We start from the raw sequence: 25,938 nt of genomic DNA on the forward strand, positions 1-25,938 counted from the left end.
TGTCTATCTACATAGTAGTTATTGTTTTGTGTGGAAATTTCTAATGTGGAGAGGAGGGGAGAAGCGTGTTCCTCGTCTCAGGAGCGAGGTGTTGGGGGCGGTTGTGATCATCATTGGCATAGCTTAGCATTTGCGTAGCCCTAGTAGTATACAATCTAGACCAATGTATCGTGCATTCAAATCTAGTGGGTTATTAGGTGAAGGCGGCGGACATTGCACGCAGGTGTCGGCTCCCGTCACAGAGTGCCTGGGTGCTTCTTGGCCTGTTTCAGCGCCACGCGTGATTGAGACCAGACTCTTCATGCTGGGTGGCCTGGTGAGCAACACGACGACCCTTTGAGAAGTTCGGCAGTGCTTATGTCGATGAGCGAATCTTCCAGGGAATACTATTGAGATTGTGACCTTCCATCCAGCTGTCGGGAATCATTATTGCTTCTTGGTGTCCTTTGCTCTGCCGCTTTTGTCGTAAGGCGTGGTCTTGGTAGTAGCTGATCAGAGATTGATGCCTCTACGTAGCAGCGCATGCGTATTAGACCATGTGAGGGATGCCTTTCTTCCGTCTTTCTACGCCCATCGACCGTAGTAGGATACGCGTCTCACTTACTATACTAAGACTTGGTCTGCGGCTGCTATCCTGATGAGAGGATTTGAAGACGTCGGACAGGTTAGAGTAAGAAGACCAAGATGAATATGACCATCTTCGGCCGTCACTCGTGACCTTGATCTTGACTTGGGCGGGTGACTATACCATATTCAAGTCGCATCCCGCAGTACACCCTTCTCACCACCTACAAGCCTACCCAAGAACCTCTCTCCGCCTCAAATCTCGCGTTCATACCGGACTCCCCTTCTATCCTGACCCTACGCATACAACCTCTCTTCCACCTCTATTCTGACTCCACGCATTAAACCTCTCTCCCACCAACTTCACCTCTTCACTGTCACCCTCACAACGCACTCCCACCCCTGCCCGCCAACACTCTCCATCCTCTCCTCGTCCCAAACCTCCACATCCTCCGCAAACGGCTCCAACGCGCCCCGGAAATCATCCCAATCCATTCTTGGACCGACGTACAGCACAGTCTCCACAGCAATCCCCTTCTCCCCGGAACCAGAACTGCTAGAAGCAAAGGCCTCCATGTACTTCCGCACCAGGGCGACTTGCTTCGGATATACAAACATCCACGCCTTCGCTTCCGCCGCAGCGGGGTCGAGCGCCCATGTTCCTGGGACAGTGCGGTGGTTGCGGTGGTATTTATTTGGGGATGGGGCGATTTCGATGCTGGTTAGGTTGAGCTTCCCAGGGGCAGGTGACTTCTGAGAGACTTCTTGAGTAGGATCTTGGGCCTGGATATCGACCAGAGAGTCCAGCAGGGCCTCAACAAGCCCCGTCCCACTACCAATCGAGAGCGTGAGATCCGGCGCGGGTGGTAGTTGTGCACGAAGAGCTTTGATGAGAGGGAGGGAGAGGGTCAAGCAGGAATCCGGGTGTCGTTGGGGTTCGTTTGTGAGGGGTGGGAGGGGCGCGGGTGTGAATGCTGGTGAAGGTTCTTCATCTTCAAGGAAGTCTTCATATTCTGGATCTTCTGGGTTGCCTGGCGAAGAGTCACCGGCAGAATTGTGTTGGGTGGTGGGCATGCCTGTTATTTTGATGGCGCGGGTGAAGTACACGGAGGTGAGGTAGGGCCGGAGGGGCAGGTACATGGAGCCGGGACAGGCGAGCTTCGATGAGGTGCATCCGTGCTGCACGTCAGTTGAATCGGCCCCACCGAATCGCGGATCCACCAAACCTTACCTTGAGGCTAACCCGGATCTTAGTCCCGCGGCCCCTTCCGTGATGGGATATGATTACTGCTACGTTCAGCCTCATACGTACACAAAGCGTGGGCACCGCGTATTTTGAACACAAATGTAGTGTGTTGTTGCATTTCCCTTGCAAGCGAGATTTCGTCAAAGTCTACTTCAGGAAGGAAAACCATTCTATATAGAAAGGAAAAAAGAGTTCACCCCCCCGGTGCTGGACTGGGGGCTACATCTCTCGGTGCTCATGCTGGGACATAATTTCTGGTGCTCATGCTGGGATTCGAACTCGGGTACTCTCGTATGCGCTAAGCCTGTCGTCGAGTAAGGCTGGTTGGCGATTGCTGTTGACCATGAACCGCTCCACCACCCAGCCAGTTTGACCTGATCCGTCGACCTAGACGGGCGCCTGCTGGCTGGTGACAGGAACGGGGTTGAGGGGACCTATACACCCTTTGGCTTGTCGTGTATTCCAAAGTTAGATATGTAATCCCATTAGCAAAGATCTACAGCGACACCGGAAATAAATGTCCATTTCAATCAAATGTGTATTTCTCGAGAGACAAGCACAGCTAATGCGACAAAGCTCCAGAGGACCAGACACCGGTCCCAACTCCAAAGTCGCGACTTAGGCTCGGGAGAATAATGCAACCCAGAAACCGAAGCCACTAATCCAGTTTACAACTATAAAATGTACACTTTCCTCTTTCTTTCCCTGCCATCTCTTTTTCTTTTGTAAGCGGACGATGTGGACGAGGATCATCATCTCAGCTCTCACACCTAGACTGCACTGTATCCGCCCCGGCCACCGCTAGTGTTCACGGTGTTGAGCACGTTCCTAGTCCAGTCCTTCACCAGGTAGGGGATGTCGCGAATGGTGTCTCCGTGCGGCAAAAGATCCCAGCCCCTAGCACCGTATCGGTTGTAGTTCAGCCACGAGCCGAAGATGAGGTACGCAGCGATGCCGAGGAAGGCCCTGTAAAAAAGCATTGACGTTAGTTTGTGCGAAGATAAACCACCATAAAGATTCCGTCCAGACTTACAAGACAAAGAGCCAGGTGAAGAAGCCCCAGTGGCTGCTCGTGTCACCACCACCACTGCCACCCTCCGCAGGCGGCTTACCGTACGCGTCCTCGCACGCGTACTTGGTGTGCCACGTCAACCTCAGCACATCCATGTCGTTCTTCTCGTTCGGGCCGTAGCTGTTCCAGATCAAGGCCGTCCCGTTCAACAGAACCTGCTTCTCGTCGGGCGAGGGTCCGTCATCCTCGCCCTCCTTGCCCTCCTCGCGCGCGCGAAACTGGCTGCCGTCGTACTGGTCCTCAGGCTTCACCTCGCCTTCGAGGCCCGTCCTGTCACGGTCGCAGAGGAACTCGATGATGGCCTTTTGGTTCCGTCCGTTCTTACCCAGCGGGTACGAGCCTCCGTTGAGGATCAGGCGGACGCCCTCCTTCTTCGCGTCCGAGTTGGAGTCGCTCGACTTGAGTCGTTCTGCTGTGGCGTCCAGTTTGCTTCCGCCGTGGTCGCCAAGCTCGCCGGCGATGGGTATCACTTTTTCGACTTCGTCCTTCTTGTCGTCACCTGGATGAATGTTGCGTTCAATGGCACATACTGTCCAGACACGTTAGCTCTGTACTGGTCGAGCTTGCCACTCTCAACGATTTCGCGTGAATCCATTACCTCTTGTGAAACTGGGGCACTGCTCCTCCTTCTTGACGTCTCCTTTGCGCTTCAAGGGAGCACAGATATCGACGGTATAGGATGTGTTGGTGTACGTAGGAGGGTGCCACTGGCTGGTCACAACGCTGTGCGGTCCGCCTAGCGCCTCGAGGTTGAATGAGACGTCGTCCACTCGGATGTGTTTGCAATCGAGCATCGCGGCCGCCGGCAGAGGCGCCAACAGCAGTGCCAGCACAAAGGCTCCTTCGGCCCGCGGTAGTCGAGGGAAATGCATCGCGGGAGATCCGGCCAAGCGTTTCTCTCGGGGGGCCGGATGGGAAACGGCGGACCGTCTGAGCTTCGATGGGGATTTCGGGGAGAGGCGGATCTGCTGCGGATCACGAAAGCTTAGCAAGCAACTGCTGCTGCAAGGTTGCGTAAAGTATTGCGAGAAGAAAAAGGGGAGTAGTTAAGAAAAAGAGTAGTTTTGTACGTAATGAGTGTGGTTCTGGAAGCTGGGTAGGCAACAGAAAACGGGCAGGTCACGGCGTGTCGTTCATGTGGCTTGGAAGGCCGGAGCAAGTGGACTGTGGCAGCGGGTGGATGACCTCGTTTTGGCTGCTGCTTGGAAGAATGGGACCTGACCGTTTTGGCCAGGCGGCATTTAGCTCGTTGCATCATCGTCATGCCGAAGATCTAGCGAATCACGTGCACCGGCCATGTCTGCATGGGGTAACTTGGGAAATGGACAACAAGCACGGATCTGGCCGCACTGTCATCCATCTGTGTACTCCGTACATAGGTAGCTGACATAAGCCAGCACTGCATCCTCAATCTCACGTTGGCATACCTTGGCCCACCTCGGCCACAGCTCATCCTATGCATTTGATATTCGTTGATATCTATTAGTCCGCACACGTAAATACTCACTCAGGTTCAGCAAACTAGGCAGCTTGGCAGGGCCAACATCACTCAACTCATCGATCAAGCACCAAAGCATGGAAAACTGATTTGATACTCTGTACATCAAATGATACATGAGCTCGCTTCCGCAGAGCCTTGAACTGCTCTGGTGGTATGCACCGTTCCCTTCCCTCCTCCGTGACCCATGAAAAGCAGTTGCCGTCCATCCCTGACCGCACCTCGAAGGATAAGGTAAGTACGCCTTCGTAGGGGTATATAAGACCATGAGAGATCAAACAGCCAATCCATCCCTGAAATCCCCAGACGCCAAAGTACCGTAAAAGACGCTCACAACCCATTCCGTCCTCGCCATAGTCTCCTAATGATTCATTTCACTCCCCTCGACATGCCCGCAGCGTTGATCAGTAACGCGATATGTGGCGGCACGTCTCATCTTGGACCTAACTCGCGATTGCCAGTTGAAAGCCGATTTGATTTGCGACATGTCTGGCACGTGCTCATGTGCCCTACGGGGGTCGCTGAGCCCACCAGCACCAGGGTCGGAAACCGGGCGAGTCCTACATGCCGTGAGGTCCCATCATGCCGCCCATGCCTTGCATTTGTTGCTGTTGCTGCTGCTGCTGTTGCTGCTGCTGCATCATGACCTGATGAGCCCTGCGCTGGGCAAGAACGCTCTGAATCTGATTCTTGGCCTCCATCATGCAGTTTCTCTTGAAGGCTTCCATCTGCTCCGGTGGAATATTCTCAACGGCACCACCCCACTTAGCGGCAAGATTGGCGATCTGCTTATTGTATATCGCTTGCCCTTGTAGTTTGACTTGGTTCGTCAATGCGTTGTTGTTGTTCATTGCTTGCTGCTGCTGCATCTGCATCATAGCCTGCATATTCATGTTCTGGCCATTCATCATGTTCTGGCCACCGCCGGCCATCTGGCGCTGCATCGGGTTCATTTGCGCCTGGATTTGCGCTTGAATCTGTGCTTGCATCTGCGGCGTCATCTGGCCACCATTCATGTTGTTGGCGCCCATCTGGCTGAGCTGCTGAGCGTATCTCTGCGCCAGTTGCTGATTCATCATGTTGCTCATGTTGCCGCCCATGTTGCCGCGTTGTTGCTGCTGCTGTTGCTGCTGCATCATGAGTCTGTGCTGCATTTGCTGCTGCATATATTGCTGTTGCTGAGGCGTCATCTGCTGAGGGTTCATATTGCCGTTCATCATGTTACCCATGCCGTTCTGCATCGCGGCAGCCATTTGCTGCTGCTGAATGGCTCGTTGTTGTTGGGCAACCTGTGCAGCAATCATATTGGGGTTATGCCCAGCTTGTGGCATAGCACCGGGCGTTCCCATCATGACGTGTTGGCCCATTTGAGAGTTTGACTGCATCATGTTGGGAGGTGGGCTTGCCTGATTCATACGAGGCGTTGCGGCCACTGCCGGGCGAGGCACGGGCGTTCCCTGCATGTTTGGCGTACCGTGCTGGATGCGCGGGGTGGCAGCTTGATGACTCTGTTGGCTGGCGCGAGCAGACATGCTGTGCGCCATTGGGACCCCACCAACGTTGGGTGGGTGGCCTTGGACGGCTGATGGCGGGCGTGGCGGGCTGTTGGCCATTTGGGAGTTGTTCTGCTGCATAGGCACAGCACCGGGCATGGGAGATGACATGCTGTGGGGTGTGCCTTGTCTGACGACGGGAGACACTGGTGGCTGCGATGCCTGAGAGAAGCGTGCCTGAGTCTGGGCCGGAACGCCATTTGGCATCGCACCAGATGTACCGTTTGGCATAGCAACGTTCGCTTGCTGCTGCTGTTGCTGCTGCTGTTGTTGTTGCTGTTGTTGCTGTTGCTGTTGCTGTTGTTGCTGCTGCTGCTGCTGTGCCAGATTTGCCGCCGCAGCGTTCTGACTGTTCTGAGCGGCCTGGTTCGCAGCAGCCTGTGCGGCCATAGCCCGTCTTTGGGCCTCTCTCTGCTGCTGTTCTTGGCGAGCTTTGAGTTCCTGAGCCATTTGATGTTCGCGCCGCATCTTCTCCTGTTCCGCCTGGCGCTGTGCCGCAATGACCGCTTGCTGTTCCTGCATCTGTTTTTGCTTCTCTTGTGCAAGCTGGCGTTCCTTCGCGGCTGCTTCGACCTTCTCTTGCTCCTTTCTCTCCTCGTGCTCTCTCTTGATGTCAGCAATGACCTTGAATCGCTCGAATCTTGGCTCAAATGTAGACACAACAGCCTGGCCTTCTTTGTCCGCTCCGTTGGCCCCGCCTTGGGTGCCATTGGCAGCCGAAGAAAGACGCTCGTCCAAGATAAGCATGTATCTTTCCTGTTCTGCTGCGGCGGCCTCGTCGGCAGCCATCTCGGCGACGGTTCTCTTGCGAGTTTTGGGTTGAGGGGGCGAGTCTGAGTGTTGGGGGTGCGCCAACGCATCGAGCAAAGTAATAGTCTCTTCAGTATCTCGGGTTGGCTCGAGAAACAGGGGAGCGTTGGTCGCAAGCAAAATCTGTGATTCTGCTTGGTATATATTACTTCCATCAAGCTCCATGCGCTCACGCTTCTGCTTCTTGGCGGGAGGAGGCATGCTGCCTGCAGTAGGAGTTGGGGGCACCATTGTAATCGGCGTTGATGGGGGTACAGTGCCAGTGCCTTCCACACTTCCTGCTGCGCCTCGAGGTGTTGCAGCCTTGATCATCAGGTCTGCGTGGAGGCTTTCGGGCGTAGGGTGAAGTACGACAGTGAAGGTCTTGGGCTTTGACGGTATCTTGCTCTTTTGGCCTTCACCAGGCAGACTGGGTGCCGGCATGCTCTGCTTATCCTTCTCCTCTGCAGTTTTGGGTTTCGTGTCTTCCTGTGTAGCTGATGCAGCATCGGGCTGCGCACCGAGAGACTCCTTAGGATACGGAACGTATGGTGAAGGTACGATATATGGGTTGTGATTATGAATCGAGGATGGCACAACCTTGCTCGAAGCCGATGTCGGTCGCTGGACTTCCTTGGATTGAGCGACAGACTTGTGATCGTGCACCTGAACAATCAAGCATCCCTCGTAGAAAGGGACACCCGCTTCTGAGAAGTATTCGATGAGATCGTGAGGTACCGTGCGCTCGCGCAAGTGCTCCAAGAACAAACGCATCGGCGACTTGTATGGAAATATTCCATCTTGCTGATCAAATCGGAAATGCGTTGCGTGCATGTGTACGACGAGGGAAGGTGCGTTGCCTGCGAACTTCTTCAAGATGTATTCATCCGTTACAACTATATCCTGTCAGCATTGCCGTCCATGATGATTGCAACAAGTCCACAATCTACTAACCATATGGTAACGGCTCCGAAGGCTGGGCGGCTGCCGTATCGCCGACGAGTGACGCCGATCGGAGTCCCACACTGTTCCTAGAAATGCGACTGCCTTGGGCCGACTGTTCACGGCGCGTGCGATTGATAGGCCGCGCTGATTGCGCATTCGCGCCATTCGTTGTCGCAGAGTTAGGAGGCTTCTTTGTCGACATCGAGGGCGATGGCGATGATCGGATAGAGCTCGCTCCATTGGTTTGGATGCCGGGGGGTACGGGACGCTTAATCTTGGACGCGACAGAAGGCGGCTGGATGGCCGTCACGACTGGCGCCATTTTTGCCGGATGAGGCGGCTACCGGAGCGCAACAGGCCGGAAATGGCGTCGCGAGGCTATTCTCCCACTGTCGAATGATGCCCAGAGTTGTGTTACAGAGCAATCATTGAATGAGATATTCGGCTCGTCGATCGTGATGGGGTTCGTTACGGGGGTGGTCGAGTGGATGATGCGCGTTGACAGATCGGGTGACGTCGACGTGGAGCAGGGTAATTGATGTCGAAGGCGCGGTCGCAATTGTATCGAATATATCCTCGGCGGAGGATCAAAAGGTAACGAAGTTAGAATTCAGGAAAAAGACGACGGAAAGATGCACAACAGCCCTGATGGATGGATTCCAAGCGTGTGGGGTTGGGATGTAGTCAGGCTTCCGCGAGACCTGTCGGAGAAAGGTCCAAGGAGGAGCCGCCGCAAGTCTCCGAGACGGAGACGCGGGCGTGGAGCAAAGCAGAGCCTCAGGCAAAACCCCGGATAGGCGCACGGATCACAGTGCCGGTACAGTGTTTAAACGGTACGTACTCCAGCATCCAAAGATATTGAGAGTATCAAGCCTCGAAATGCACTGCTGATTTGTCTAGATAGTGAATATGAAGCTACAGCAATAGGTATATGCCAATTAAAATCAAGCTGCTGGAAAAGAGTAGTCCTTTTAGTCAGATTTACAGTGACTATATGAGCCCCATCCTCATGCGCAGGTCAGGAGTGAAATTTTTACTCTTTTTCTTTTATTTGTTTTTAAGATATTGTATCATAACAAAAATATGATGCCTCATGCAATCTCCCACGCCAGAACTTCTTGCAAGAGGCCGTGTAGGCGACAATTTTGGAGATAGTACGGATGTATAAAGGTTGAAATAGTGTGACACATCATATTCATCACGTTGCAAATGATGTTTAGGGGCTTGTCATCAAGATAATGCACTATCAAAACACTTTCATCTCGCGTCGCAACGGTCAATTACCTATCTGCTCATGAAAACGTTACATGATATCTCGTGGTATATACCAATCCAATAAAAAACACACATTTCATACCCGTTCTTTCCTCCCATGAGACCAGATTTCCCTTATTGGAAGTCTTCGTTTATACAGTGGAGAGAATATTTACTCCTTGCCCTGGACACGGCGGGCCCAGTCGTCATGGACCCGCATGCCGTCAACGACGACAACGCCTCGGCCACGTCCCACGCGGTCCGATCGCTGCCACCACTTTTCTTCCTTGCCAGGCCTCTCTGCCTCAGACTCGCTATCAGCAAGACCACCGCCACCACCCTCGGCACCCACAACAAGGATAATATCGTGGCGCAGCCAGGTCTGGAGATTGGCGACCATGGCGCCGTTGTCGCCTGCAAGAGACTCCTGGAGATAGATGATCTCGGGCTGGAGATGGCGAAGAATATGGGTGTGCCCGTTGGCCGTAGTGAAAGGCATCACCATGGTCTCCTTCTCAACCAAAGCCAATGCCTGGGAGTAAACAGCATTGAAGGCAGGGTTCGCAGGCGAAGGGTTCATCAAGGGGCTCTTGGATGACTCCTCACCAGGCGTCTGGGCTTGATGGTGCTCAATGTTAGAGAAGGACGAGCTCAACGACGGTGGCGGAAGGTTACTAGTAGACTCGCCCGCCGTCTCTTTAAGACCCGGCGCATAGATCAAAACGAAGAGCTTGATGTCGTTGAAGTTGGTGTAGCGTGGGATATGCGACAAAATGGACTGTAAAGGAGTCAGCGAGGCGCTTCGGAACCTATGGCAATTAACAGAGATGGGCTTACGGCGTGTTCATGGAATCCATCTTCGTCAAAGTCGTCACCATGGCTGTCCGCGGAAACCACAATGGCAACAGTCCTTCGTCGCTTGCTGGGGTCTCTAGGCCCGGAAGATCGTTCCTTTCTGGCATCCGCTTCTTCGGACCATGTCTCATGGTCAGCGTACGCATTCTTGTCCTCTTCCCTGATGGCGGCCAATGCCCTACCGGCTGCAGCGCCGGCGGCGGCGAAGCCAGCAGTCACTGTCTTCCCGGCAGCATCGAGGAACTGCTGGGGGCTGGGCGTGCGCCTCAATGCGCCAGACATCCTTGCTCCCAGACCATCCCCGGGTGCATCTCGGGGTCCTTCGGCCGTGCCGTATGTTTCGGTTCCGACGTTGCTGGATGGGGGTTTGGGTCTTCTGGAAGTACCATACGCAGGATTGTCGCCATAGTTTGCATTGTCGTAGTCGAGGTCGGCGTACTGCTCGTTTTCGGGCGTGTCGTCCTCATCTTTGCGCTGACTCCATACCCACGCTGCGATGCCGACTGTCGCGACAGTCACAGTAACTGCAAGCGGCACCCAATGGCTCCAAACCCCTCGCCTCCGAGAATTCTGATCGTTGGGCCACGACATTTAGTTGGACGCAACCATTGCACTTAGGCACGTAGCCTAGGTATATATAAGATGTGGGTTTGTGTAAATACAAGGTACTCGAACTTATCGAGTTTCGTCAAGCGATTCGGGCGGCTGCGTCCGTGGTCGGGCTGGGTTTGTCTGTGAATTCGCTAATGGTATCGCAATCGTCGGTGTTGAGTCGTGCTTCGGCTCTCGATGTTGTCAACAGACAGGAAATCGCAAATGGGGGGGTGGGCTATAGATCACCCACTTGTCGCGAGCTCGGGTGGCTGGTCTTGGGGGAACATCAACATGGGGGAATTGAATGGGCAAGGAGCTAAGGCCCAGGGGGGATCCCGAGGTTGGCCGTGTTGCCATTGGTTGCCGGGCCAAAATCTCTCACCTGGGTCAGCCAAGGTGAGCAGCCGCCAGCCGGACCGAGGATATACCGACAATCACGTGCACCATCCCACCTTGATGCGCAACGTCAATAGTGGGTCCCTGCCGATTGGTCGCGGGTCGTTTTTTGGCGATGACTCCTTCAGCGCGCAGACAAAAATATCAAGAAACGGGTTATTGAACCGGCATTGGTGTGGGCATTACAGAACCTTAGCTTCAACTAGGCCCGAGACGAATCGATCTTGCATCGCACATCTCAACAGCCCAGTTTCTACGCTCTCACACCCCGGCATCTCTTGCTGCAGTCACTTGTCGCAATCGAGATACCCCGCCAAATCACTTCGAGATGCCCCACGCTGTGTCGATGCCCTCACCAGGGCTTCAAGCCTTGGTCCTTTGCGGCCCGGGATCCTCGTTCCCGACCTTCACTTCGAATCCCGATGAGAACCCCAAAGCGCTCTTGCCCATTGCTAATCGGCCCATGGTCTGGTATCCCATCGATTTCTGCTATCGTATGGGCGTCACAAGTAGGTGCTTCATTCGTTGCTGGGCTCATCATGAGCTCTCACCGTAGCCATTAGTCATGGAAATTATGAGGCTGACTACTGTAGACATTACTCTCATCTGCCCGGCATCTGCAGAAGCAGCAATGACCACTGCCCTGAACACCAACCCTCACTTGACAGCACTTCCCCTGCCGAGACCAGACATCCTTGCTCCCAAGGAATTGGACCAAACCACAGGTACGGCTGAGATCCTCCGCCTGCCTGAGGTCAAGGAACTTGTCAAGTCCGATTTTGTCGTCCTTCCCTGCGATCTCATTTGCGAGGTCGCCGGCGAGAAGCTGCTGCAGGCATGGATGGTCAAGGGCGCAAGCATGTCAGACTTGCTGAGCGCGCCAAAGTATTCAGGAAGCAGACAGAGCCCCTTCAGCGGCGGTTTGGGCGTTTGGTACGAGACGAAGACGGCAACTCCGGTCAAAGGAGAGGAGACGGACTTCATCGCAGTAACACCGTCGACTCCCTCCCCCGTTGCGCCCCCTAAAGGATCTTTACTCCCTAACCTCTCCAATCTGGTGACGTCCATACCCACAGACTCGCTGAAGGATCTCATGGAGACACGGAGAGGCTTCGCTGTCCGTCATGGTCTCCTGCGCAGCCATCCTCGGCTGAAGATGCTCACGACCCACAGAGACGCGCATTTGTACATTCTACCAAGATGGATCATGGACTTTGTTGACAAGAATAATCGTTTGGAAAACATCGGCGAAGATGTCATTGGCTGGTGGGCCAAGGCAACCTGGCAGAAGGGTCTTGCGGAAAAGCTTCAACTGGACGAGGTTCTGCGTAAGGAAGAGGCAGACGACAGCGACGACGATGATTCACTGCAGGAGAGCGCCTCGTCGCCCCAAGACGAAGACCCTGAAGAGCTGCGACCCAGCAGAGGCATTGACGATAATGCTCTCGATGCTAAAGACTTTGACGGCACAAATCCTCAGGGAGCTTCGCTCAACGTACCACCGATTATCGCATACGTACATCCTTCTGGAGCCGACGCACCCATGATACGCCGTGTAGACACAGCTCAATTACTCCTGAATGTATCACTACAACTTGCTAAGGTTCCCTCAGTGGAAGAGACTGGTAGCGAGGCAGCATCCCCTTTCGCACACGCCAAAAAGGTGGCGTACCCTGAGGGCGTCAAGGGCCGAACGACAATCACCAAGGCCGACAGCTTGGTCGGAGAGAACGTCACAGTGGAAGAGAAGGTGGCCATTAAGGAGTCCGTTGTCGGAGCCGGCTGCCAGCTCAACGAGGGTGCCAAGCTGTCACAGTGCCTACTGATGGAAGGCGCCGTGGTGGGCAAGAACTGCAAGCTTACGAGGTGCATTCTTGGCAAGCGCTGTGTCATTGGGGACAACTCAGTCTTGACAAACGTCGAGGTTCAGGAGAACTTGCTGGTTGAGGCCAGGAGTAAGTCCAAACCATGTCCCACATAATACATGATAATAGCTGACCATGCCCTAGCTGAGGAGAAGGACACGAAACTCATGAGCTCCGATGGCTTGGAGGCTACCGAGGAGGAGATGCAGGGAGTGCTGGAAGACATGGACAACGAGATCATGGCCCAGAACGAGGAGGCAGTGGAATAAACTTCAGGCATTTTTTCGCCGATTATGCTTCGCTGCAATTCTGGACCGAGCCCCTCTGCTGAATTTTCTCTGGTGATCCATCGTATTCTGCCCTGCGCTGACCTACGCCAAACTAGAATATCATATACGCTACCCGGATGAGATGACAGTATTGGGAACGAGAACTTTCCCCTAGCCACCGTGGAGGATGAACCAGTGTTCACTAGGCCGAACCCGCGGATGGGGGACGGAGGTGGACAACTGCCGGCAATGCGGGATCCCCGACAAAGTCCGGAGGCGAAACGACGAACAATCAGTAGGTACTCGAGGGCACCCGTCGTCCTAGTCGAACTCTACTCTTGGTCCGGTGGGAACGAGAGGATCCATCAGATACCTCGGGGAAGATGGACAGTAAGCCGGCAGACATTCAGCAGAATCGCGACGGCGGGCTGGAAGAGCAAAGCCCACCCCGCGGAATCAACGGGAGCCAGGAACCGCTCTCACGCGTAACGAACGAAGTGGAACCTTCGCCCGCCTGGTCCACGACAATGGCATTCCTGAAGCTCGTGTAAGTCCCCCAAAGGCTCTAGCCAGCTCGTCAGGGGCGATTGTCTTGGAAGCTTCTGGCTCGATTGGGAATTCCAGAGAGGTTCGAAGGGCGCATTCTAGCAGGTCTTGTTCAGCGAGCAAAAAAGAGGCGAAAGAGGCTTTTCGTGTGTGGCCTGACTGCAGTAGCATATGTAAACTAGGGAGCTGGTGAGCCTTCCCAAAAGGCACGAAGTGGAACGACTTTCTCTTCGGACACGATGGGACATCAGACGAAGTTTGCCAATAGCTTGCAGAAACCACGGAAGAGCGTCCGAAAACCCCTCAATTGGAACGGTCCAAGGTAATGGTTTCATCCCCAGAGTTTCCCCTCTCCTTCCGGATAGCTGCAGAAGAGGGCGCAATCGCGAAGAACATCCTCCCCCTTGATCTCCTAACGCCGGGTATGGTGGACGAGCTATTTGCCCATAACCTCTTTTCTACAATGGACGCCAGGGGCAAGAGACATCCACATAGACTCACACACACACACACCGAGCGAGAAAAGCGCGAGAGATTCGCGGCGAGAGTGGGAGAGATGGGACTTTGGGGAGGGCCTCTGTAGAATCAGCCCATCTGCCAGGGGCAAACTGACTCTGCAAGGATCACCAATATTGGGGCCACTCGAGAGGCCCGAGGAGAGACATTCAGCAGATGATGCTACGGTCTAAGCGGGTCTAGCGTGTCCTCGATGTTGATATCGGGAATTTGGCCTGCTGCATATGGCACCTTGAGAAAAGTGACAGGTCACAAAAATCCTCGGAACATTGTCATCTGCTCGTCCCAAGTTGGCGGGATGGGCACTTCGCCGAACTTACTTACACTGACCTTGTCTGGACCGAATGCTCAAGGGGGGCCGAAGATGTGGGCAAACGATGTGGGCAACAGTCCATTGAGTGTGTGAGAGAGTGAGGGGCCAAGGGCAAGCAATGATGGGACTCTAGTGTAGCATCTGAATCGCAAGTGCCTTGTGGTAGTACAGAGATCGATTTTGAGTCCAGGCTAACGGGGTTCAATCCGAACCAGACGACGCGGCGGCGGCGGGCGGATGTGGGCAAAAAAAAGAGGGGTCCAGGGCAAGAGGGACTTGATACGGTAGTTACGGAGAAGATAGAGCTAGAATGCTAGAGAGCGAGAGAAAGAGAGGGACAGGCAGGAAAGAGGGTGGCCGAGCGAGACCGACGGCCCAGCTCCGGCCAGGAACGCGGGTTACGCGGGCCACGATGGTGAGACCCCTCCAAAAGCCTGCGTCGCTCGCGCGAGAGTTGTTGCGTTCCTCATGAGAAGTCGTGGCAAGGCGAAAACTTCTCTTACTTGTCTTTCCCTCTGTCTATCTACCTTACGTTGGAAACACAATGGGAGAGACCTCCCACGCGTCATGATTGGGGGGCGGGCGTTTTCTTACACATAACAAGGAAAAAGGGGGCCAACGTGAGCATTCCTCTCGCGTGTGCTGAGGATCAAGAAAAGTAACGAAAATTTTGCTGCGTGAATGTGATTCTGTGTGTGTGGATGGAGTTCTTGAAGCCTCACACAAGACTTCTCTTGCAAGGCCAACGCCAAAAAAAAGACAGGTCTCGTTTGACACGCGTTGTGGGAACTCGACAGTGTCTACGAGACTGTGAGAAGGGCAAAAAAGAGGAGAGTCAGACTGCGGAGCGGCGAAAGCCGCAAAGAGACAGACAGATAGACCTTGTGGAAAGTCAATTCGTTTGAACCGGTAGTCCTGTATCACTTCTTCCCTCCCCTCCTTCTCTAGACTCTCTTGTACGGTCGTGGTGGTGGTGGACTAACGGCCGAAGGTTGCTAGACTGCCCTTTTTTCCCTTGGCTGCCGCCTCTGTTCAAGGGACACGAAACATGGGCCACTAACGTCGGAGGCGCGGATGGGGTTTTGGAATCATGGAATTTGGAACAAGAAGAAGAGGATGCCGATGGCACCTGGAGACACCTGGAGCTAGGGACTTCAAGGAAGACGGCTTATTGTTGTGTAGCCGACTGAGAGCCGCGGAGGAGACTAATACAAGCGTACGGGTACTGCACAGATATGTCGATGGGACGAATCGAGCTAGACGTACTGACTGGTATTATGGGGATAGTCACGGCCTGAACGGTTGTCGTTGTATGGGAGGAAACATCTTTTGTGCGCTTTGTCCCAGAAATAAGTTGTCAAAATCGGACGATTCGCACTGACGGCGTCGTTGTCGTGATGATGATCGTCGACCGTTGGACCAAGCCCTTTGGCCAAAATCCGATGGGAGCGAGAAACGGTTCCGTGCGGGATTGAACAAAGAGCGGCCATGTGGTAGTGGTGGTGGGAAAGAGTTCGTCCGAATTAAGGTCGTATAAGCTTTAACCTGGATTGAGTGATTGGATTGGATCTGTGTGAGAGGCTGGGCGGGAACGGTGGGTGAACGGGGGGGACAACCTTGACGAGGACAGGGAGCCAAGCACAAGCCGACAACGACGACGCCAGGTACAAGCACGACAAACACGCACGCCTCCAGCTTTCCCGTCATGACTTCGGTGATATTTGATGGAGGAGGGGCAGTGAAGGGATCCCATTCTGGTCCGTCCTATTCACAATGGTTCCTATCTTGGAGTGAGATAGCGAGTGCGGATCGTCCTCTTTCTCCACGTCTGCCTTGCCCGGTGCCATCTTGGCCAGGGCTTTCGCGTCTCCCCCATGCCCGCTTCCCCACCAGGCCGGGTGATCTGCCAGGTATTTGACAGCAGTACAGGAAGCTCGGGGCCGCTCGTGAGCCGTGATGGCGATCGGTGCGGGATGGGAAATCCGAAAGAGACAGAGGCGAGAGCGAGAAAGAGGTGAGAAGGGGAAATGCGTACGATAACCATGGCATATGGGGGGGAGGAAGCGGGACATGGGCAACCCTGTCCACCTGAGCGACAGTCTCGGGTCCGGCAGCTTGACGTCGATCACGGATGTGGGCGAACTGACTGCAGCTCGACAGGGGGGATGCAGAGAGCCAAAGTGGGTTAATAGTGACAGATTCTCTTTGCTTGGCGATATCCATACGGGATATTCACCATCTAGCATATGCGATGCGGTGCTGGGTTGCGAAGAGAGGGGATTTGCCCATCCTCCATCCTCCCATCATCCACTTCCTCGCCGGCTGCTGGAACTGGCCAGGCACACCACTCGATATGGAGACCACTACGGATACCTATCCACAATCGATTTTGACGACCGAGAAAAGAGACACACGGACGAGGCGGCAGACGCACGGATTCTCGGGTGCCTGAGTTGGACGACTGGGGATTGGGGGGGCGCGCGAGGCTGTTCAGCGGGGATCCCTTTGGACGGCGGCGCGCCAAGTAGCGCGTGTTGTTTAGACGCGAGTGTGTGTTTTTCTTACTTTGCTAACGCTGGATCAGATGCCGACGACGCTAGCATTTTCTGATAGTTTGCCTTGCCCTTCCCTTTGGCTGTGGCTGGTCAACATTGGACCAAATGTTTTGAAAGGGTCCTTCTCGTCTGACTCTATTTCGCGTTCTCTGCCCTCTCGAACCAGTCTGTATCAGTCTGGCGTCCGTCCTGTTTCCCGGGCCTAACGTAGGACCGGAGAGGGCGCAAGAAAAAAGCCTCCCAAAGCATCGGAGACTAAGGTTGGCCGACAGGTTATAGCTCGTCCCAGGAATCGGAGGACTTGCAGCAAGCGTGCAGCAGTGCCGGGGACCAGCCCAGACTGAAAGATTGAAGGACGTCTAGACATAGTGGACAGCGGCACAGCCAGCCCCAGGCGGCGAGCCGGCGAGCCACCACAGACGGGAGTTCTAACTTGTTGGTAGGCTAGAGAGGGGTGGCGTAGAGGCATAGAGCACCTCGCCGGGCCTCTTAGGGCGTGGGCAAGATGAGAATGATGGTCGACATGGGTCCTGGCGGAGAGAAAGAGACATAGCCGTACGGAGTACATACCTAGCAAAAGAGAGAGAATATGGTGACGACGAATATGATGATGGAGAGGGGTGTGTGTGTGTGGGTGGGTGTGGATGGTTTACTGATGAGCCGCCCTGCCCTTGTCAAGGATCTTTGGGGGTCTAAACATGGATGGTCAATGGTGTCTGAATCTATCCCCGCTTTACCTTTCAAGCGTGCCTGCGTGCCTTGATCGTAGCCCTTGTTGGTGGCTTTCTGGGAAGGGCTGTCCAGGGTCCTCGTCGTGTTCCCATTGTGTCGAGGCTTTTGAATGGGGGGAGAGAAGACATGGGACTCGTCAACTCAATGAGTGAGGGGAGGGCGTGAGTGAAAGGGTGGATGAGATGAGATGAGATTAGATGACATAAGCACTCTCACACAGCATCAAAGGCTTCTCACATGAGCTGGGAACCAATGAGATGAGGGATCAACGGCAGGCATCTCGTCGATGAGTCTTGCTAATTGACCGATCTGGTTGGTGGAGAAGCGGCAGGCCCATGTTCTGCCCGTTTTTGCCGTGTCCAGGGCCTTCAGGTGTGTGTGTGTTTCTGCCATTCTCCCACCCATTCGTCAATTCAATCACCCTCCATCCTTCTCTCTCATCTCACTCACACTACCTTGCTCACAGTGAGAGAGTGAGTGAGTGGGAGAGGTAGCAACACCAGCACCGAAAGAAACGCTATCAAATCTCACATCGCCCAATATTCAGCCCGTCGTTAACTTACGGTGCGTCCCTGACTCAAGCGACCCGAGTCGGACGATAACTTTCCGTCGCTCCATCATTTTTTCCCGCCTTCTCCCTTCTCAACCTTTTTTCTTGCAAGCTTGCCGTCTATCTCTTGCCAATGGCTCTCTGCCTTGGTGCGCTTCTTTCTCACACAACATTCCGGTCATTCTTACTCGTTTTGGTCCTCTCGCAGTTCTAGTCCCCTCTGGCTTGGAGACCGTCTCCTTCAGAATCGCTTCATCTTTGCTTTTTGCACATCTCTCATCTGCATCGTCCCTGTTTCAGCGCCTCTTTTCCTCACTCACTCACCCACCACTATTATCCATCATAACAGTGAGAGAGAGTAGTAGGAAAAGAAGTTGAGACCAACTAGCCATGCCGTACCAAGCGAAAATGTGCATGCCTACCTTACGTCAGGTAAATCTTCTTCCACCTCACTGTGCGAGCTCCGTGTCAAGATGGCATGCGGATTTGACCGGGGTCCACAGCGCCGGACTACTAGGTTTTGCTTTTCTTGCCTCTCTCTTCTTCCTTCGCGTCCTGCGGCCTGCTCTTCAGGCCCTTGTCACTTTTCACATTTTCTGCACTGTGTCTCAACTGCATCATACATACTCCATCGTCAGCGAAAAAGAGAGAGAGAGAGGAAGAGGAAGAGAGCCGATTATTGCCCAAAGGCAGAAGAGCTTGCATCAGGGGGGCAGAGGGGAGGCCTGTGCCTGATGTCTCACACCACAGCTGGCCAAATTCTCGGCCAGTGAGTGTCGTACGTATCAAGTTATCACTTCTTCCATTCCTTGACAGCCATGTCTTCATTCCCCAAGGTTACACACATTCAAACATAAAGCCAGATGCTGAGAGACATATACGGCAGCCAACTACGTCTGGGCGTCCCCACTCTCACACACACTCTCTCGCGGCCTCCCGTTCATCCCAGTCTCCCCTTCCCCTCCGCCCAAGGCTACCGGTATCTCACAGACATACGCTTTCTCTGTCCTCTGTTGAACCCCACCACCACCACCACCACCACCACTGCAGCTGTCTGTCCCGCTCGCCATGGGCTGTTTCTGGCCCGCGGTGTCATGTACCTTTGATAGCTAGCCAGCTAGTAGGAGGAAAACCGGAGACGCGTTCTTGCTCTCACGTCTGACAATGGGGCCCTTCCGGCCTCCCTGCTTCTTTCCGACCTCACCAGTGGAAGTCTACCGGTTGTCTTGCAATGCTCGGACGTCCAAATCTAGAGATGGATACAGAGGACGATAGAGCCATGTCTCCGAACCAAGATTCAAGAGCGTGTGGATTGTGAACCATCCACCCTACCCCCCTTGTCGTCCATCATCCTCACCCTTCACCAACCCGCGATCCTTGAACAAGCAGAAGCGGTTCATGCAGGTACTCTTTCTTCTTCGTCGAATGCGTCCCCCGGTCGGTTCTCCGAGTCTCCAGCTGCCTGGCAGCAGTTCCTCGGCCGTGGTCAACCCCGGTCAAAGTTGACTCGATCACTACGAACCCCCCCAAAGACAAGGGTAATCCACACAAACTGCAACCTAAGATAGAGTAGGATTTTGGTTGTCTGGGCTTGACGAATGGGTAGTTTGATCATGATGTATCCGTATCCCAGCAGCCCCAAACTTGGACTCGGCTGTGTACCCTGCCAGTTGCTCCAGATTTGGACTCTTTGCTTTCTCAACTCAGAACCCATGCAGACAGGCATAGCCCTGAGCCTGTTTTTCTATCTCTCTCTGTCTCTCTGTCTCTCGCCTGCCATGCCGGAATCAAGAATCGTAGGCGAACAAGAGAGCAACTGGCTCGAGCTTGTCTTTTGATCAACAGCTTAAGCCGCCCAGTGTACCGTACCTGGTCCAGCTAATCCATTGATCTAAAACCTATATGTACGTGGGTCTGCGTTCATGGACCGGGCGATCGTCTCATTGTTTCTCAGGGACGACGAAACATACTGGACTGAACTGGACTGGACCCTCTTCTTCCCGCCGCAAGAAACGCTCTTCTGCTCTAGACCCTCACCATCCTCTCGTCCATAGATTGGTGGATCCCGCGAAGGAGATTAGAGCCCTCTCTGTGTGTCTCTGCCCTCCTCTCCTCCCCCACCACCACCACCATCACGTCTTCAAACTCCACGCCCATTCTTCCCACACCTACACCCCCCGGCTGGCTCTTCGCAGCTCTCCCTCCCACGCTCCACTCCACCTCCACTATCACGTACTCAGACCTCGATACATTCCTATCTGGGGCTCTCTGTCTCTCCCAGTTGGTGTATTGATGACACTATTTCCCCATTTTGTGAGAATATACCTGTCCATCACTCTTTAGGGGCGTCATCTTCATCTCCGTCCCCCTCCGTCCCACGATATAATACTGCCTCGACTGCTCGTCTGTGGAACGCTTCCATTATCCCATCATTCTTCATCTTACTTTTAACCGGACAACTCGCTCCCTCTTCAGAAACGAATTCACCCCCTCTCTCGAACAACAGCGAGTAAGCAACAACAATCAATAACATACACACACTCTCACACAATGATGTCGCACTCGCACCTCTGGCAACAGGAGCAGGACCACTCCATTGATGGAATCATGGAGACCTTTGGTGGCCCCGAGACCAGCTTTAGCTTTGACGGTTCCATGAGCTGCGGGACTACAACACCAAGCTTCTCTGCCGCCTCCTCTGTCTACGACCCCAACGGCCCCTTCACTCCTCGCTCTGGCCGCTCAACACCTCACGATCACAGCCAGTCCAGCATTGACTTCGACGCTTCCTTCTCCTCCCACAGCTCCTTCACCTTCGACCATGCCCCATCACAAGATCACAAGGGTTACTTCCCCAAGCCCGACGAGGTGAAGATCCAGATGCCCATGCAGTATGCCTCAACACATGTCACCCCCTCAAGGAGGCAGAGTGCAGGCTACGGCATGGACCATCTCGACTACAACACAATGCTTCACGTTACCCTCAACTCCCACTGCATGCCCGGCATGTCCTCGCCTCACCCTCACCAGCAGCAACACCAGCACCAACAACATCACCACCACCATGCTGAGCAATACTCTCTCCACCCGGATTTGAGCTCATCACCCTTCGTGATGCCGACTCCCCACCGCGGCCTCCCGAGCTCCACACCCAGCAACGCTCACATCTGGTCCTGCAGCAGCGAGAGCCCCATCATGATGTTCGGCAATGAGGCTACGCCCTCAACGTCGCCTCTTCAGGCCATGCACGGCGGCAACAGCAGCGCTGTCAAGCGCGAGACCACAGACTCCCCTATCCCCCGCCTCACTCCCCCCTCAGCGGCCGCATACCACCACCGCCAGGACCCCAGGCGCAAGCTCTTCGCCGAGGTCCAGCGCAAGACTCTCGCACTCCAGAAGAACCAGAACGATATGGAGGCACTGCGGCAACTGAGGTCCATCCAGGTCAACCAGGATGGCTCCGTCCTCGAGTGCGGCTCAATGAAGGTCCGTCACGTGGCGCCCAGACGGGAGCGTTGCACATATCCCGACTGCACCAAGACTTTCAAGAGAAAGGAGCATCTCAAGCGACACTTCAAGGCGTAAGTATCTACTTCATCGCTCAAACTCACAATTACAACGCCACTAACACATGTTTTAGCACCCACGAAAAGGAGGTTGAGCTCTACACGTGCCCTGCAACAAATTGCAACCACGTGTTCAAGGAGCGCCGCGACAACTTTGTCTCCCATCTCCTTCTTCACAAGCAGGGCAAGAGCAGCAGGACGCCGTACAACGAAAAGGCCGCCAAGCTCTACGACGAGATGTGCCTGCAGAGCAAGAGCCGCAAGCGCGTCAAGACGGGCACCAGCTCAAGCCCCAGCAGTAGCGGCAGCAACAAGAACTGAGAGAGAGAAACATCAAAGTTTCTTACTCTATCTCTACTGCTTCGCTGCTGGAGTGAGACACTTCGAACCGGGGTGTTACGGGACGTTTCCTGGGGGCCACTGGGAACTCAAGAGCCACTCCGGCCGAGAAAGAGGGGCAGCAAGAAACGCCAAGTCGGGATTTCCCATGGCGATAGGCTGCTTCTCTTCATTTCCAAGACAATTCCCAGGATCCCCAACGAGGATGCGAACGCCACTTCTCTGCATGTTGCTCATCCTTGCAACATTGCTGCAACAAACACAAATCTTTTTTGCCTTTCCAACCTGTAATAATTCTGTTGCACGAAAAATTACCTTTTTTCTTAGGCGTATATTTGGCAAACCGTCTGGGTGTATTTTGTCACTTTGTGTTATTTCTACGTTACTTGTTTCTCTACTGTATGGGTCAAACTGGGAAGGATGTTTTTGCTTATCAGAGAGAGACGCTTGGAATTCCCATCGGAGGTTGTCAACACATCCCACCAACCGTCCCTGCGCAACGACTTTACATGCATTTTTACGATTGCCGGGGAGAAATATCAACCCACACACACACACACACACTACAACCTACACACAAAAAACTCACAAGATTTACATATATTCTTAACGATTGAAAAGACGTTCAAAAACGAAGTCGTATGAGTACCAATCAAAAACATTGGCGGGAGTGGGAGAAAGAGGGGAAGGAGGATACCAAAGGGGAAGATCCTGTCTCTGGCGCGAAAACTAGGAGTAGGGGATACCAGGAAGGAGGCCAACTTTGTCTTACTTTTGGGGGTTCAAACGGCGAAAAATGGGGACACGGGAGGGGAGGAGTGGTCGGTCTATTACTCTGTACTGAATAACTACCCTATTCTACTGGGTGTGCGAGGATACGAAAGAGATTACCATTGTTTCTACGATTTAGATTGTCACTACCAAGAAATGTGAGAGAAAACAAGGTTCGAAGATCAAAAGATGAAAGAAACCCGGTATTTTCCCCCAGTACGGGTCTTTGATCACTACATCCAGGCACTTAACAGTCTACCTTACGTACTGATGATACGAAGAAAGCTGAAGTCCGAGAGCAGAGCGACGCAGGATAGGTGGCATCCGAACTTCTATCACATCTCGTCTGCATGGCGTAGACTTGACATGTTGAGTTGTCGGGGAATCTCATCCTTCAGCTACGTCTTTGCATCTCCCAGAAAAGTAAATCAGTCTAGACTCAATGGAGACGATTTTGCCCGTCAGAATCTTGGTACTGCTTTGATGTATGCATACCTACTGCAGGTGATATCTGATATTTTTGGCTCGATACTACCCGATCTCGTAGGATCATCTTGGCCTTGTGGGAGACCGTAGTAGTGGTCAACGCGTAACTATTGTAACAGCGTTGCAATCATCAATCTGACAACGGACAGCCTTCAGCTGAGGTCCCCTCTCGTCCCATTCTCGTCTCGGTAGGTGAACTTGACGATCACTGCCCGGGTCACTCAGATTCCCCACTTCCAAACGCGTATGTGGTCAAGGTGGAACCGTGGACGGGTGATGGAATAGACAGGGCCAGGGGGTCAAGATCAAGGCACGGCCAAAGCGAAGGTATGCTTGTCTCGGATTTTGGCGTCGTTCCTCTTCCTCTCCCTCTCTTTCCTGCTGCAAGAGTCGAGACTACAAGGCACCACCGCTTTTTTTCTTGCTCCATCCGCCAAGGAAGAACATCTAAGAGAACTAGGTAGGGGTTAGGGTTCATGATGGGGACGAACGTGCTTGATAGCCTCTCTTATGACCTTATCCCATGCTCTAGTTCAGGACCAGGGCTCAGACGAAAACTCTCCTTCTGCCTCTTTTTGCCCATTCAGGCTCTCGTAAGTTTACCCCATCATGACCTTGGCTCGTGGACGATCCGGGACGCGAGTCGAGAGCCGGGAGCGAGCGGGGAGGAGAGGGGCAAACGGTGCGGTTCAGGCCGTCAGGGTTTTGGGGAAACGTTCATTGTGGGCTAGATAGAGAGAGAGGAACTACGGATACTGGTCTATGGCTTAGTTCATCGGCGTGTGCGGTTAGTTCAACCGTAGTTGCGTTTTTCAAAAAATGCCCCCATTCTTACAGGCAAGCTTCCGTCATCAGGATTACGTCCCGCGCGAATCGGGATGATTGACGGGATCACGAAATAGGGTTGGTGGGAAAGCAGGGGCAAAAGAGGTTTTACGAAAAGAGGTATCCATAGCAGAAAGTTGGGACCTGGTGGTACAATAGTTGCTCTGGAATCTAGGGGCCTCTTGATAGGTAGGTTCGACAGGGCGACGAAGGTTACGAACCGATGCGAATGATGGAATGGGCAGGGGTAAGATGATCAGAGGCAGGGGAGGGGAGACCAATCGACCAGGGGCGAAGGGGAGAGAGGAGGAGGAACTTGGGAGGAGGAGACAGCAAGCCTGACAGGGTCAAAAGCCGATGCCCGATGGGCAGAAAAAAGGCGGGAGTCGGTCATTTTGAGCAGGGCCACCCCGGACGAAAGAGAACTAGTAGCCTGGCAAGCCTGGGTTTGCCCTGTAGGTAGCAGCCAGAGTGCCTGGACGACGCGACATTTGACAGGTGACTCCGAAGTGCAACAGAAGACGAAGAGAAATCTCCGTCTGGCCTCTTTTGTTTCGAAACGGGTGCTTAATCGTGGGAGCCTCACGGTTGGTCGGGAAGGGCGGCGTGCTGTGTGACTATTCCCATGTGGTAAACCCTTTCTTTCCTACATGATGGGGTTCGCTTTGATTGGCGAAGAAAGAAAGACGAGCCGAAGCCGTTTGCATGACAATGAAAGACAGCAGCAGGAGCAGCAGCAGCAGCAAATTCCAATCAGGACCACAGGGCCTTCTGCTGTGCAAAAGGCGAGAGAGCAAGTGAGTAGCAGGGCAGCAGGGGAAGACCACAACTCAATCTCAGAGAGTGAGACGAGACTGAACACTGCTTCTCTCGGTATTACGGGCGCAAAGCGTGTTTGATTAAGCAGTGCTGCAGTTGAACCACACACACACACACCATACTCCATACACACACGCACTGACGGAGCACTCCACCCCGGAAATGCCTAGACCTTGGTGACCTTGTCTGAACGGCCGTTCCGGTGCAATAACTGGTCAAGAGATGAGATGAGTCGAGGTTCGGGCTGATGGATGGGCAGCTGGGGTTCCCAGGTCCAGAGGTTGGCAGGTTGGTAGGGTGGTAGCGTGTCTAGGCAGCCCAGTCAGGCTGGCCTGAGCGTCGGCATTCGGAGCCTGCGGCGACCCTGTCAAACCGTCGATCTTGACCATATTCTCGGGATATGGGCAGGGGAGGGGGTTCGTCGCTCAGCGCTGTCGACGTCGTCGTCGTTACACAGGCACACAGGAAACCCTGCCAGGAGAGGTCTGACGCTGGTGCTGCTGGTGCTACTACTGGTGCTCTCGCACGGGATGGGATGGCAGCGTTCCACTGAAGATGCAAAAATGTCCGCTGTCGGTGGGCAAGCTGCAGGCAGGCCAGCATGCAGGAGTCCAGGACAATGATAGGTAGGACAGCGGGAATTTGTCAGGACAAGATGCATGTGTCCCCTGTGCCCCCTCTGGCCCTCTGCTCACCCCTGGTGCCCTGGAAGCACAAGGAAATCCCAAGAGGGCGCGGCGTTCGCAGGGGAGCAGCATGCAGCCCATCGAATTCGGGTAGCCGCTGCATCTGGTGTGCTGCAGCATCTCATCGTGTAAAGACATGGGCAGTGGGACCTTGTGTAACCAAGGCAAGGTACCAGGAGTTGTAGAGCGAAAGGCAGAAGGCTGCTGTTGCGACTTCGGGGAGTACGACGTTCGTACGAGATAAGAAGCGGCCAGTTGTCCATGTGCCGAGGTAACGTTCTCAAAACAAGGCCAAATCCTTCTGAGGCATCTTTTCGTCGTTTCTCTTAGCGTA

At 54.0% G+C, this 25,938-nt stretch overlaps 7 protein-coding genes across 7 annotated transcripts; 2 read left to right on the forward strand and 5 right to left on the reverse strand.

The window, feature by feature from the left end:
- Nucleotides 1-927: 927 nt before the first annotated feature.
- On the reverse strand, nt 928-1,704 carry CCOS01_03681 (uncharacterized protein; the record flags this gene model as incomplete). Its single annotated transcript, XM_060451866.1, has 1 exon — nt 928-1,704. One exon carries the CDS (start codon nt 1,702-1,704, stop codon nt 928-930), a length of 777 nt encoding a protein of 258 aa, XP_060318131.1.
- Nucleotides 1,705-2,580: 876 nt separating this feature from the next.
- On the reverse strand, nt 2,581-3,754 carry CCOS01_03682 (uncharacterized protein; the record flags this gene model as incomplete). The annotated part of the gene is made up of 3 exons (XM_060451867.1): nt 2,581-2,776; nt 2,844-3,411; nt 3,481-3,754. 3 exons carry the CDS (start codon nt 3,752-3,754, stop codon nt 2,581-2,583), a joined length of 1,038 nt encoding a protein of 345 aa, XP_060318132.1.
- Nucleotides 3,755-4,940: 1,186 nt separating this feature from the next.
- CCOS01_03683 (uncharacterized protein) lies at nt 4,941-7,989 on the reverse strand (the record flags this gene model as incomplete). The annotated part of the gene is made up of 2 exons (XM_060451868.1): nt 4,941-7,618; nt 7,677-7,989. The coding sequence occupies 2 exons, from the start codon at nt 7,987-7,989 to the stop codon at nt 4,941-4,943; spliced, it is 2,991 nt and encodes a 996-aa protein (XP_060318133.1).
- A 1,104-nt stretch (nt 7,990-9,093) lies between these two features.
- CCOS01_03684 (uncharacterized protein) lies at nt 9,094-10,367 on the reverse strand (the record flags this gene model as incomplete). The annotated part of the gene is made up of 2 exons (XM_060451869.1): nt 9,094-9,699; nt 9,759-10,367. The coding sequence occupies 2 exons, from the start codon at nt 10,365-10,367 to the stop codon at nt 9,094-9,096; spliced, it is 1,215 nt and encodes a 404-aa protein (XP_060318134.1).
- Nucleotides 10,368-11,094: 727 nt separating this feature from the next.
- CCOS01_03685 (uncharacterized protein) lies at nt 11,095-12,900 on the forward strand (the record flags this gene model as incomplete). Its single annotated transcript, XM_060451870.1, has 3 exons — nt 11,095-11,275; nt 11,360-12,721; nt 12,776-12,900. The coding sequence occupies 3 exons, from the start codon at nt 11,095-11,097 to the stop codon at nt 12,898-12,900; spliced, it is 1,668 nt and encodes a 555-aa protein (XP_060318135.1).
- Nucleotides 12,901-14,282: 1,382 nt separating this feature from the next.
- CCOS01_03686 (uncharacterized protein) lies at nt 14,283-14,579 on the reverse strand (the record flags this gene model as incomplete). Its single annotated transcript, XM_060451871.1, has 1 exon — nt 14,283-14,579. A coding segment is annotated over one exon (297 nt), but the record flags the coding sequence as incomplete, so codon positions are not given.
- A 6,083-nt stretch (nt 14,580-20,662) lies between these two features.
- On the forward strand, nt 20,663-21,999 carry CCOS01_03687 (uncharacterized protein; the record flags this gene model as incomplete). The annotated part of the gene is made up of 2 exons (XM_060451872.1): nt 20,663-21,693; nt 21,753-21,999. The coding sequence occupies 2 exons, from the start codon at nt 20,663-20,665 to the stop codon at nt 21,997-21,999; spliced, it is 1,278 nt and encodes a 425-aa protein (XP_060318137.1).
- Nucleotides 22,000-25,938: the final 3,939 nt, after the last annotated feature.

This window comes from Colletotrichum costaricense (genome assembly GCF_030867565.1).
Source record: "Colletotrichum costaricense strain IMI 309622 chromosome Unknown Scaffold_3.1, whole genome shotgun sequence".
NCBI lineage: Eukaryota > Fungi > Ascomycota > Sordariomycetes > Glomerellales > Glomerellaceae > Colletotrichum > Colletotrichum costaricense.